Source organism: Mus caroli, unplaced genomic scaffold (genome assembly GCF_978045245.1).
Source record: "Mus caroli unplaced genomic scaffold, Mus_caroli_1 scaffold_14, whole genome shotgun sequence".
NCBI lineage: Eukaryota > Metazoa > Chordata > Mammalia > Rodentia > Muridae > Mus > Mus caroli.
In genome coordinates this window covers 110,688,995-110,701,138 of record NW_028227269.1, presented here as the reverse complement: position 1 = coordinate 110,701,138, position 12,144 = coordinate 110,688,995, and the positions used below count along the sequence as shown (strand labels likewise).

At 51.4% G+C, this 12,144-nt stretch overlaps 1 protein-coding gene across 1 annotated transcript; it reads right to left on the bottom strand.

Moving 5' to 3' along the window:
• Positions 1-4,506: 4,506 nt before the first annotated feature.
• Positions 4,507-8,801, bottom strand: Siva1 (SIVA1 apoptosis inducing factor). The gene is made up of 4 exons (XM_021179119.2): positions 8,566-8,801; positions 6,672-6,866; positions 5,698-5,854; positions 4,507-4,678 (listed from the first exon to the last, which is right to left on the bottom strand). The coding sequence occupies exons 1-4, from the start codon at positions 8,681-8,683 to the stop codon at positions 4,621-4,623; spliced, it is 528 nt and encodes a 175-aa protein (XP_021034778.2). The 5' UTR covers positions 8,684-8,801; the 3' UTR covers positions 4,507-4,620.
• Positions 8,802-12,144: the final 3,343 nt, after the last annotated feature.

Sequence of the window (12,144 nt, the reverse complement as noted above, 5' to 3'; positions counted from 1 at the left end):
TTGGACGAAGGTGACAGGAGCCAAGGTCACTCTAGAGTGTCTGCGATCCTGAGTCCAAGCCCCCACCAAGATATACTGAGTATGTTGCTGGTGACACCTGGTGACTACTGGTGGAACTGCAGCAAGCAACAGCAACTGCTCAGCAAAACATTTAGAGGCCTCCAGCCAGATGGCCTCCCCGAAGGTATGGACTACACATGTACAGAGAGCCTAGTGGCTGGTGGCCTTGCTGGGATGGTGTCTGACTCCTGCAAAGTTAGGGTGGGTGATGATCTGGACCTCTGGAAAATAAGAATATCCACTTCTATAACAGCCAAAGATTTTCTTTGGATGACCTGGAACAGTACACAGCATTGCCTACTTTGGTTTTGTTTGTTTGTTTGTTTAGAGACAGGGTTTCTCTGTATAGCTTTGGCTGTCCTGAATCTCTGTAGACCAGGCTGGCCTCGAACTCAGAAATCCGCCTGCCTCTGCCTCCCAAGTGCTAGGATTAAAGGTGTGTATCACCACTGCCCAGCACCTACTGACTTTGAAGTAAGATTTATAGACAAAAACATCGGCTGGATCTGGATGGTGGTAAACACCTTTAGTTCTAGCACTTGAGTTCAAGGCCAGCCAGGTCAGTGTAGCTAGATCCAGTCAGGAGGGAGAGAGGGGGAGAAGGAGGGAGGAAGGAAATAAGGACTGTAGTGCTTTCTGTGGCCCTCAGACTTAGCACTAAATCTTACCTAAAGTGGCTGAAACGTAGAAACAAACACAGCTAAAGCCAGGGCTGGGCCGGCTACAGGCTGCTCTTTCCACAAGACCTCTCAGGGACGTGTCTCTAGTACAGAGGAGGGGGCCCTGAAGTTGTGCCCGCAACACAGAGGTGGGCAAAGCTCTCTTCCTGAGCCCACTGTTACTCATGAAAGCTGCCCAACATGATCATTGTAGGTGAGAGCCAGACATCTAGGGAGTGCTCTTGGGAAGTGGTACCCTCTCTCCAAAGACAGGCCTGGCCTAGCCCAAACCACCAGAGCAGATAGGGGATAGACCCTGTGGCCATGGTAGGGTCTGGTAAGCTTAAATGAGGTAAGTAATCATAAGGCAGGAAGTAGAATGGTGTTTGCTAGGGTGGAGACCGGTGGGAATGAGGTGTGTAGCCACTTGATGACTATAGTTTCCATGTAGGGAAATGACCTACACTAAGGCCTAGAAAGGAGGGAGCAAAGTTTACTATTTGTCTTATGGGAACCGAGTTGAAACAAGACCTTTTGAGTTCTGTTCTAGGATATAGTTAAGTGTTTGTAGTGTAGCACTGGAGAGATGTGAGCAAACACCTATTAACCCCAGCTAAGGAACCAATGACAGCAGAGTACAGATATCACCCAAGCCCGACCTGGAGGACCAGTGAGTTTGACGGAGGTGGCATATGAGAATATAGGTTGTTTACAGGAACAGAGATGACTCAGAAGACAGCTGCATTGCCAAGGCATGGGTGACAGCTCACAAAAGCATACCCCAAAACAAACTACAGGCAGCTCAACAGGCTAGAGAGTGGTCTGAGCCTCTGAGGCAGCTCAGCTGATCTGAGAACGTTTGGGAGGGGAAGCCCTAGTGAATGTGGTCGGTTTCAGGGACTTCCTAAAGCCCTTAAGTTTGCTTGCTGAGCATAAGGAGCTTCCCTGCAGGAGTGTTTTACCATGCCCCACCCTCACCATCCTGTCTTTTTTTTTTTTTTTTTTTTAAAGATTTATTTATTTATTATTATATGTAAGTACACTGTAGCTGTCTTCAGACATTCCAGAAGAGGGCACCAGATCTTGTTGCGGATGGTTGTGAGCCACCATGTGGTTGCTGGGATTTGAACTCTGAACCTTCGGAAGAGCAGTCGGGTGCTCTTACCCACTGAGCCATCTCTCCAGCCCACCATCCTGTGTCTTAAAGAGCTCTCCAAGATGGAAAACTGCTATACACCAGTAATGGTGACAATGGCTTTGTCAGGCATGGCTTTCACCACAAAGGAGAGGCCAGGCAGTCTGCATTAGGAGAGGGAGGCCTACCTACGGAGCATGAAGATGGTGGTGAGGATCCTGCCCAAATCCCATTTTTTTTTTTGTTTTGTTTTGTTTTGTTTTTCAAGACAGGGTTTCTCTGTGTAGCCCTGGCTGTCCTTGAACTCAACTCTGTAGACCAGGCTGGCCTCTAACTCAGAAATCCACCTGCCTCTGCCTCCCAAGTGCTAGGATTAAAGGCGTGCTCCACCACCACCCGTCTTCCATATCCCTTCTTTATTGGGAATGTGGACTGCTTCTTGTTCCCTCCCTTGCTCTCAACAACATGATTAACACCATCAAGGATGCTCTGATCCACTGACAATCTGCTATGCAAACTTTGGCTACCCTAGTTCTCATCCCCCAATCTTCTCAATCCTTTTCACAAGCTCTCTCAATCTCCTCCCACACCACAGGCGGATGCTCAGCAGGCAGGGTTCTCAGCAGAACCCGGGTTCATCTCATGCCCTCTGGGGTTATCATCTGACACTGGGTGCTGTCCAATATCTAAGTACTTTGTTCTTTTTTTAAAGTTGGATAGGAACCGGGGCATCTGTTGCCAAAATGCTTGCCATGTAAACATGCCCCAAGTTTGGCCCCCACAATATGTATTTTACAAAGCACAGTGGTGGCATTTGTTTACACTCCTAATGCTAGGGAGGCTGACACGGGGCGGGGGGGGGGGGGGGGCTGAGGCTTGCTGTCCACAGTTTAACTTAATCAGTGAGCTCCAGGCCAAATGGGGCCTAGCCTCAAAAGCCAAACCACCCACAAACCAAATAAAACCCAAACAACACCAAGTAGATTGCTGGCTCCACATGCAAACTCATGCATGCACCCCACGCTGACCTGCACACTCAAATACACTCCCCACTACCTCATGGCTGGATGCTGGGCAGATTACTACAGGTCTGTGACATGTAAGATGTCATTTGAAGCCACATCACAGCTCTCAGGAATCTGCATGGCAGCTGGAAGGAATAGCAAGCATCCATCCGTATTCCCTATGGTGGATCAGAAAAGCTGACAGGGCTGTGCAGTAAGGACTAGGGTGCTTCTGAGCCCAACCCAGAGAGACATAAATGAACAAACACCCAGAGGAAGGGCCTCCAGCCAAGAAGGGAGCCAAGAAGCTCTAAGGTGAAAGAAAGCACGTTGAGCATGCTGGGAGGTAGACTGAACCCCTAGCGGGGCAGGAAGCAGGAGAGGTAAAGTCTGGGGTTTATGAGAGAGGGCAGCCTGAAGGTGTTGGGGACTGGGCAATGATCCCCACTGGTGACAGAGATGGGCTAGCTACAGCAGAAGCTCATAGTACAAAGATGCTAGGCCAGGATAAAACAGCACCAGAAGCCATGGGATGGGTGTGAGGTACGGTCAGGGTTTGCTTTGGCCAACAACAGCCAGCTCAAGTGGCTTAGTGGCTTCAAGCCAGCTAATTAAGATCCAGAGGGATGTCAGGCGTGGTGGCGCACGCCTTTAGTTCCAGAACTCAGGAGGCAGAGGCAGGTGGATCTCTGAGTTCAAGGACAGCCAGGGCTACACAGTGAGCCCTTGCCACAAAGAAAATTAAATAGGCAAATAGACAGACTCCAGTTAGGATCCCCAGATTCCATTTTCAGAGCCTCAGTGGCTGGCCTATCTGGGTGCCCCGCCCCCCAGCACCCACCCCCACAGCACAGCTACAGCAGCTAACTGCTACCTTGGGCCCTAATGGGCCCAGCTCCTAGTCACTACCTACAGACCACCAGCTTCCACACTTAAAACCAGCCCATTATCCCATTATCCACAGCAATGAGGGAACTTCCCAAGTGCGTAAGGCCTTTCCCCACCTCAGCCCTCTCTAGCCTCCTGCCCACGTAGGGCCTCTGGGCCAACTTTTCAGTCGTATAGGGAAACTTAAACCAACCCTATCTAGGACAGCACCTCGTCGATGTGTATGGGAACCAACCGTAGAGGTCAGGACAAGGAGACCTCTGCCCTATCTACCCAGCCAACCACTTGTAAGTAGGAGACCCAGGTGGCTGCAGTGACTGGCCCACCATTATCTTCCAGGCCATGTTACCTCCTGTGTACTCCTTAGAGCCCTGCATAAACTACCTCTGAAGATATGGTGAGGACTGCCACACAGGACATTCCACAGGGCCAAACCCCTAGAGGACAAGGGCTCATTAAATCACCTGGAACCCAGCAGTGTAGGTATTGATGGCTGGCTATGTGACTGACAGTGGCAATTCAGTGCCTGAGCTGGTCTAGTACGCAGGTGACCATTCTGCAGCCTGACTCCTGGAGTCCAGCTGCTTCTTCCTCTTACAGATGAGGGAGGACAGGAAGGAACTTGCTGGGTCTGGCTTGCCTGTCAGATGTGGGTAATAAGCAGGGGTCTCAATGCCAAGACAGCTGAGCAGCTGCGAGGGCTTGCCCCTGCAGCCATCACTGCCACCCTAAGAACGGTTAACAGATGGAAGGGAAGGAGTCCTTGTGCAAATATAAAGAGGTTTATTCATTTGTTACTAGGTATAAAACATAACATATAAAAAGCCACCTTCTCTCTCTTTAGTGTGAACATCTTGTACTGTCTGTGGCCACCTCAGGCTTCAAACATAGCACAGCTGGTGCACAGTGTCTTCTCACCATCATCGGCATAGCTGCACAATTGGTGGGAGAGAGAGAGAAGATACCTAAGTAGCTGAATGCATCCCCACTCACTGAAGCCCTAATCGCATCACACATCAGAATGGGAACTTGTTTGAAGACAGACTCAGGTGATAGGCATTTCAGGGTCAGTTTGGGGACACCACTGTCTCTGGAAGGAGGCCTAGCATGCAAACATCCTGTGGGTCTTGCATCTTGGTTCCAGTCCTTTGTGGTTTACCAGACGGGTGAGATGTCATAAGAGACACACAGGAGTGACATGAAGACATAGCAACAAGAGGGCCACTGACACAAACCTGAGGACCTACAGCAGTCACCACAAGCCTGGAGGCAGCCTGGGAAACTCTCCCTCCCACCTTAGCATGAACCAGCCCTAAGGTTCCTGAGACTCTCCCCAGAGTACCCTTGCAAGCACTCCTGATCTCTCCAAACCACTGAAGAGCACCCTGGTGGCGAGGATTCGCCATATGAAGTGTGGCTTTCCATCTGACGCATTAGCTTTAGAGAATGTTGGGGCTGAGCTTATCCAGGTCCACTGTGCTGATCCCATACTCATTTGGTAGAACAAGTCCTTACAGTGTGGAACAAAGGGACAGGGCTCTACACTGTCCACCCACTCACTGAGCACTTCTAAGTAGCTGACTCATCTGGCTGCAGCCAATGGGTAAGCAGCATCCATTCCATTCTGCTAATACACAGTTAACACACAGGGGCAGGCATGACCTGAATGTACACACATACACCCAGTGACGTGTGTGAGGCAATCCTCAAATGATACGCACACTGGACAGAAACTGAAACTAGACAACAGTGTGGACTGTTGGAGCCCTAATAAGGACTCAGAAGACCAGACACAAGGCTGTGTAAGCCAGGGAGCTGCTTTAAGTAGGCCACAGACAACTGGGAAGCATGTACTTCTTGCAAAAGGATCCCTGAGTCACCCACCCAGCACCTGTGCCCTCACAGGGAGAGGGACCGTGATGTCTGCACCCCCACAGATCAAAGCACTCACTCTGCAAGGCCACACAGCACACAGGCCAAAGCACCGCAGCCCCAGCAGGTGTATACACACTGCCCACACAGGGCCCGCTTGCACTGGCTGCAGACCGCCTTCCCATCCACAGATCTCATGCACGATGAACAAGCGATGGGCGCTGTCCTGGGAAGGCCTGTGAGGAGAAAACACCGAGGCTGTCAGCACTGGAAGAACAAGAGGGTGACAGGCACCCTGCTTCCCCTGCAACTGAGTCCTTTTGGCAACCTATCTATCACCCCCTGGAGCACTAAAGGTTCACAACGAGGCATTCCCAGGACTGGTCACAGGACTCCAGGACAGATCACCTGCCTGTTGCTAGTATGGCCGGGCTCGCTCTTCCCTGGAGTACTCTATCAGAACCCCGTATCTGTCTGGGTCTCAAGACGGGGTTTACTGTTTCACTGGTCAGCCCAGAGGCTTCTGGGCTGCTCTGGGGCCCAACAAGCTTCAGGGCTGAAGCAGAGTCCTGTTTTTCACAAGTCACACGAGAACCAGCCCTCAACAGGGAATGGACTGGCATCTTCTTACTGCAGATGGGACGCCAGGAGAGCTTCTGAGATGACAGTTAGAACCTGGTGACTTCCACTCTGGATGTCTGTGAGGGGCAGACTGCCCAGCAACATTTGCTCCACTTACCAGGCTCTAAGTCAGTGGTTCTCCACCTTCCTAAGTCTGTGACCCCTTAATATATACAGTTCCTCATGTTGTGGTGACCCGAAACCATAAAAGTATTTTCATTGCTACTTCATAACTAATTTTGCTACTGTCATGAATCTCGCAACATAAATATTTTTAGAGACAGAGATTTGTCAAAGAGTTGTGACCCACAGGCTAAGAACCACTGCTCTAAGTAGATCCTGTTTGCCCAGGTAGTCAAGGCTCTTGAACAGAACACTGTCACCATCTACCCTAGGTGTAATAGCAAGTCAGCCCCACTAGCGGCCACTCACCACCTTCTGAGGCCTGAGCTTGGTACCGTGTCAGTCGGCCATCAGGTCCAATCAACATCTGTCCCCTCGCAGGTTGAGGGGCTCCCACCACACCAGACTTCAGTGACTCCCGCAGGTGGTTCACGGAACAATCTTCGCTCGATATGTGATCTCTATAGGCCCGAGCCCCTTGGAAAAGGAGCTGCTTGGTTCTTTCTGGGGAGGAAGATCCTTCCTTGAGATAACTCTCCGAACCGCAAAGCGGCTGCACAGATATCCTATGGCCCACAAGGCTTGGAGCCCCCTTTGCCTGTTCCCAGCCACCAGGCTGTGCTCCACTCTGGTGCTCCTCCCATCATTCTATTGTCAGCAGCCACAGCTATTCACTTCACCGGGTTGGTGCCCTCTTTGCACTCCTAGCCCTCCTCCTGTCTCAGTGCCAGAGAAAGCTCTGGCTCAGAACCATTCATTCTCAAAGGCAAGTGTCCCAAGGAGGCAGAAAACAGACACGGGTTTAGAACAGCACCTACAACCATTGCCAGGCCAGTGAACAACTTTACTAAAGGGACAATGACAACAACCCCCTGACAAAGACCTCCCAGAATGTTCCAGCCCTGCCACCCACCAACCCTGGGTAACTGGCTGCTCACACCTATAATAGTGGATTGCTTCCCTTCCGGCTTCAGGCCCAGGGAGCCCTAAAGGGAAACACTGTTGTGAGTTCTAGAAATACTCCCACGACCCAGGGACCTCTCTGTGACACTGGATGCAAACAGAAATTCAAAAAGAGTGGCTATTCCCAGCTCAGTTGCCTCCCACTTTAAGACAGAATTACTCAAGTTCAAAGCCAGGCTAAGATACACGGTGAAAGCCTGTCTGAAAAACAAGAAATGGGAAGAATTCCATGATGAGAGCAATATTCTCCTTAAGGACTCCTGGTCCAGCAGAGTCCAGAGTGTGGGCTGGGGTTTTGGTGAACTGTGTGTACTATACAACTCGCTAGAGCCCTGCACCCCTTCCTGACTGGCTGGCTGAGTGGCCTGGCAAGTGCTCCAACACACAAGCCCTCAGAAGGGTGGAGCCAGGCTGTTAGGTTCCAATGAACACTTAGGCCTTCTTTTCAACTGCATGCTTACATTAAAAAAAAAAATTAATTTACTTGGCTATTTAGTTACTATGAGTGTGGTTGGAAGTCAACTTTCAGGAATTCTCTCCTACTGTATGTTCTTGGGAACTGACTCACGTCCAGGCTTGCATAGACTGCACTTTAACCGGCTGCATTTGCATTGCGGCCGTGTTTGCATTCTGTTATTGCTGTTTTAAGACATCTCACTATAAAGCCCATGCCTTTCCCTTCTGAGTGCTGGCGTCAAAAAAAACAAGCCACGACGCCCGGCCATGTCTAGACTGGGGGGCGTGGGGGGGGGCACACTCTTTGCAGCTCAGTCCTTTCGCTTCATGCATCGCCCCTGCGTCTCAGCACTTGAGTTTGCGTTCCCAGAGCACAGAGAGGGAAAGGACAAATACCGAGGCTGCGTAGGGAGTTTGTTTTCCCGCACATTCCAAAGGCGCAGCGGCACCGCTCAAAGTTATACAGCCGCAAACTGCGCCAAGCTCCGGTACACTGCGTTACACCTGCCCCAGAAAGCCATCACTGCAAGGCAATGCTCAGCAACATCCATCCGCTACAAAGGCCACTTGCGAGGGCCCAGGGCAGCGTACGCCACACGCCCACTCGAGCCCAGTCCCCCCGCCGGTCCCGCGCCAGGCTAGTCCGCTCGGCAGGACTCGGGTCCGACTCGGATTTCTCCAGGAGCCGCCTGAAGCAGCGTCCACCGTGAGCTCGCGACGCTCCCGGGGTCTCCCGCTGCCCCGCGCGGCGTGGCGCGCTCTACCCACGGAAGTCCACACTCACCGAAGACCTCGCGTGAGTAACGCTCGGCGAACACACCGTGGCTCAGCTCTTTCAGGCCCACGTGAACTTTGAGTTGGAGCGGGGCTGCGTCTGCGAACGGGCAGCTCCGCTTGGGCATGGTAGCGGGTACCAGACACAGCCCTCAGCGGCGCGCAGCGCGCCGAACACACGTCACGGCGCCCACGGACCGCGGCGGAGGCCCGAGCCGACGAGGGCGCGGCGCCCGATAGGCCGGAGAAAGGCTGGGGGCTCGCCTCAAACGGGCCGCTGCGCGGGATAGGCCGGAGAGACATCGGGGGCGGGACTTACGCAGTTAGCGGCGAGGGATAGGCTGAGGGAGGCAGTGGCTGGAATGCAGGGGCGCGGGAAAAGGCCAAGGGCGCTGGCGCGGCGGGGTGAGGTCTGCGCAAGGCGTGGCACGGGATAGGCCGAGGGGGGTTGTGTTGGGGCGGGGCTACTTTATGTCACAGCTCAGGATAGGCCGGGAGCTAAGAGGCGGGGCTCTGGGGTGGGGCGCGGGATTAGCGGGAGGCTACATTGTGGGCAGGCCTGGTGTGCTAAGGGACTCTGCATACCAGCACGAGATCGAGGGCGGGGCTCAGCGCGAGAAAAGCCACAAGGCTTTGTTGTCGCTAAGCAACGGTGATAGGTGGTAGGTGAGATATCAGTATCAAACAGTAGGGTGGCGGCTTTATCCCAGCTCCTGATCTTAGTGGATCGGGGCACCCATCTTCCCCTACGAGTTCCTCTTGTGTCCCTGAGGTCTGATCTTGGGCAGGGAGCCTGAGGGTTTATGGCGTCACCTGCGGGTCCGCTGGTCAGGATTTAAAAATATTGTGGTGTCTTCTAACATGTTGAACAGGCAAAACAGTGATGCTGAGGGTTTTCTCAGTTCTTCTATTTCTACACAATCGGAACGTCAGTTATTCGGGTGCATTAAGTTTTGTGCTCATCTTGGAGTACAGGAGACCCGGAGTGTACACACAGCACCCGTTAATTCTCCAGACTTTGTAGAATGGAAGTCTCAGATCAAAGTGTCGGATTCTCTGCAGGCTTTTGTCTTCCAGAATCTACAAATAAAAACTTGCCTGTTCTTACTGGATGGGTGTGTGTCCTCATCTTATAATAACACCCAGTACTTTGAATTAAGTTCTGCCCTAAGGACCCTGTTTTAACTCTTTAAGACTATATCCACCAGCCCTGTGTGTTGGCTCACACCTTTAATCCCAGCTCTCAGAAAGCAGAGGCAGGCTGATCTCTGTGAGTTGGAGGCCAGCCTGGGCTAGGTAGAGAGACCCAGTCTCAAAACACCGAACAAAAAACTGTATCCAGATACAATTACACTCTGACTCTTGGGAGTTAGGCCTTCGACATGAAGAGGGAGCACAATTCTAAATAGAACAAGGGTCCAGTGACTACTGACTGCTGTGCTTCCCCACCCCCACCCCCAAATGGTGGTTTCCCCCGGTTGTAGAACTGTACAGAATGGACGATACCTCTGTGTGGAGTCATGCGTTTGCCCCCTACTGCATGGCTTAAATCCAGTGAACTGGCTCAGGAACCACCACTAAGAAGGCTGTTGTTCATGTTAAGATAATGGACTTTTTCCTCCCAGAATCCCCACTTCCTAGTGCAGTCTGTACACGCGCCATGGGGTTCCACTGGGCCTGACTCCCGTTCTAGTATGAATGTGAAGTGTTGAAGGCTCCGTCCTCAGATGACGTCATGCTTGAAGGGTAATAGGTCAGGATGGCTGTGGTTTGTATATGCTGGGCCCAGGGAGAGGCACTACTAGGAGGTGTGGCCTTGTCCGAGTAGGTGTGTCACTGTGGGTGTGGGCTTTATTACCCTAGTCCTAACTGTCTAGAAGCCAATCTTCTCCTCTCTGCCTTTGAATGAAGATGTAGAACTCTCAGCTCTGCCTGCACCATGCCTGCCTGGACGCTGCCATGTTCCTGCTTTGATAATAATGGACTGAACCTCTGAACCTGGAAGCCAGCCCCAATTAAATGTTATCTTTATAAGAGTTGCCTTGGTGGTTGACTGGGCGGTGGTGGCACATGCTTTTAATCCCAGCCTTTGGGAGGCAGAAGCAGGTACATTTCTGAGTTCGAGGTCAGCCTGGTCTACAGGACAGCCAGGGCTACACAGGGAAACCCTGTCTTGAAAACAACCAAAAAAGAAAAAAAGAAAAGAAAAGAAAAGATGTAAAAAAAAAGAAAAGAAAGAAAGAAAGAAAGAGAAAAAAAAAAGAAAAGAAAAAAGAGTTGCTTTGGTCATGGTGCCTGTTCACAGCAGTAAGACCCTAACTAAGACACTGGCATAGCTTCAATGGGTTAATCTGTCAGTGAGTTCCTGGGTAATCAGCTTCTACGTGAGACCTGGTTGGAGGAAACGCCGCACTCGCACTGAGAGTGTGTCTGACAGTGTCCCTTACCACATCTCTGTCCTGTCTCTCTCCTTCCTTCCTGATGGCATACCTCCCACCACGATGCTTCTGCCTCACCACAGACCCCGAATAACAGAGCCAGCCTGGCCATGGACTAAAATCTGTGAAACAGTGATCCAAAATAAATCCTTTCCTTTTTTTTTTTTTTAGATGTTTTGTCATGGAGGTGAAAACACAATATGTCTCCAGAGTGGGGATGGCCTAATGGACCCCAAATGCTGGCACATCATTCGAGGCCTCTTGATGTCGCAGCGAGCATGGAGCAGAGGCAGTACTAGTAAGACATGTCTCGTTCAGTCTGGAGAAGCTCCTGGGGACAGTGACCAAGTGTGTCTGACTAGGATGATGAGGGGCTCTCTGGGCTGCTCTGTCCCTGGAGGCAAGAAGGACACCCTGGCAGCTCTAGAAATGTGTGTGCTTAGATGCTCACTTCTGGGAATCCTGTAATATACAAATCTGTCTTGCATATGCTTGCTGGATATTGTTTTCTGAGCAAGCATAACACCGTAGCTCCCTGACACCAAAAATGTAAGAGTCCAGCTGAGCAGCTGGGCGTGGTGACGCACACCTTTAATCCCAGCACTTGAGAGGCAGAGGCAGGCAGATTTCTGAGTTTGAGGCCAGCCTGGTCTACAGAGTGAGTTCCAGGACAGTTAGGGCTACACAGAGAAACCCTGTCTCAAAACAAACAAACAAACAAACAAACATGCACATTGCCCACCAGGAAATGCTGGTACTCTCTCAGGCTCTGGAGGATGGTGTCACTCAGCCACCACATTGTGAAGACACACACACCAATGCCTGATTGGACAATCATTGTGTTTTGTTTTGAAGGCAGGCACCTTTCAGATGACCTGGAGCCACTTTTGTCTGACTTTGTGTGAGCCTTTTTCTCTCACCCTGGGAAATGGGTTCCTGCTTCACTGTATATAAGCCCCGAGGAAGCTGCACTTTGTGCAGTCTGGTTCTGTCTGCTTCTGATTTTTCTCTCATGGGTCCTGTGCTGGCGGCAACACTCCTCAGACAGCTGCTGAGGTTTTGTTTTCTGGGAGGGCATCAGGTAGACCATGGTCATTGGCAAAGGTCGTTATTCGTGATTAAAAGTAACAAGGATGAAGTCAAGACAGGTG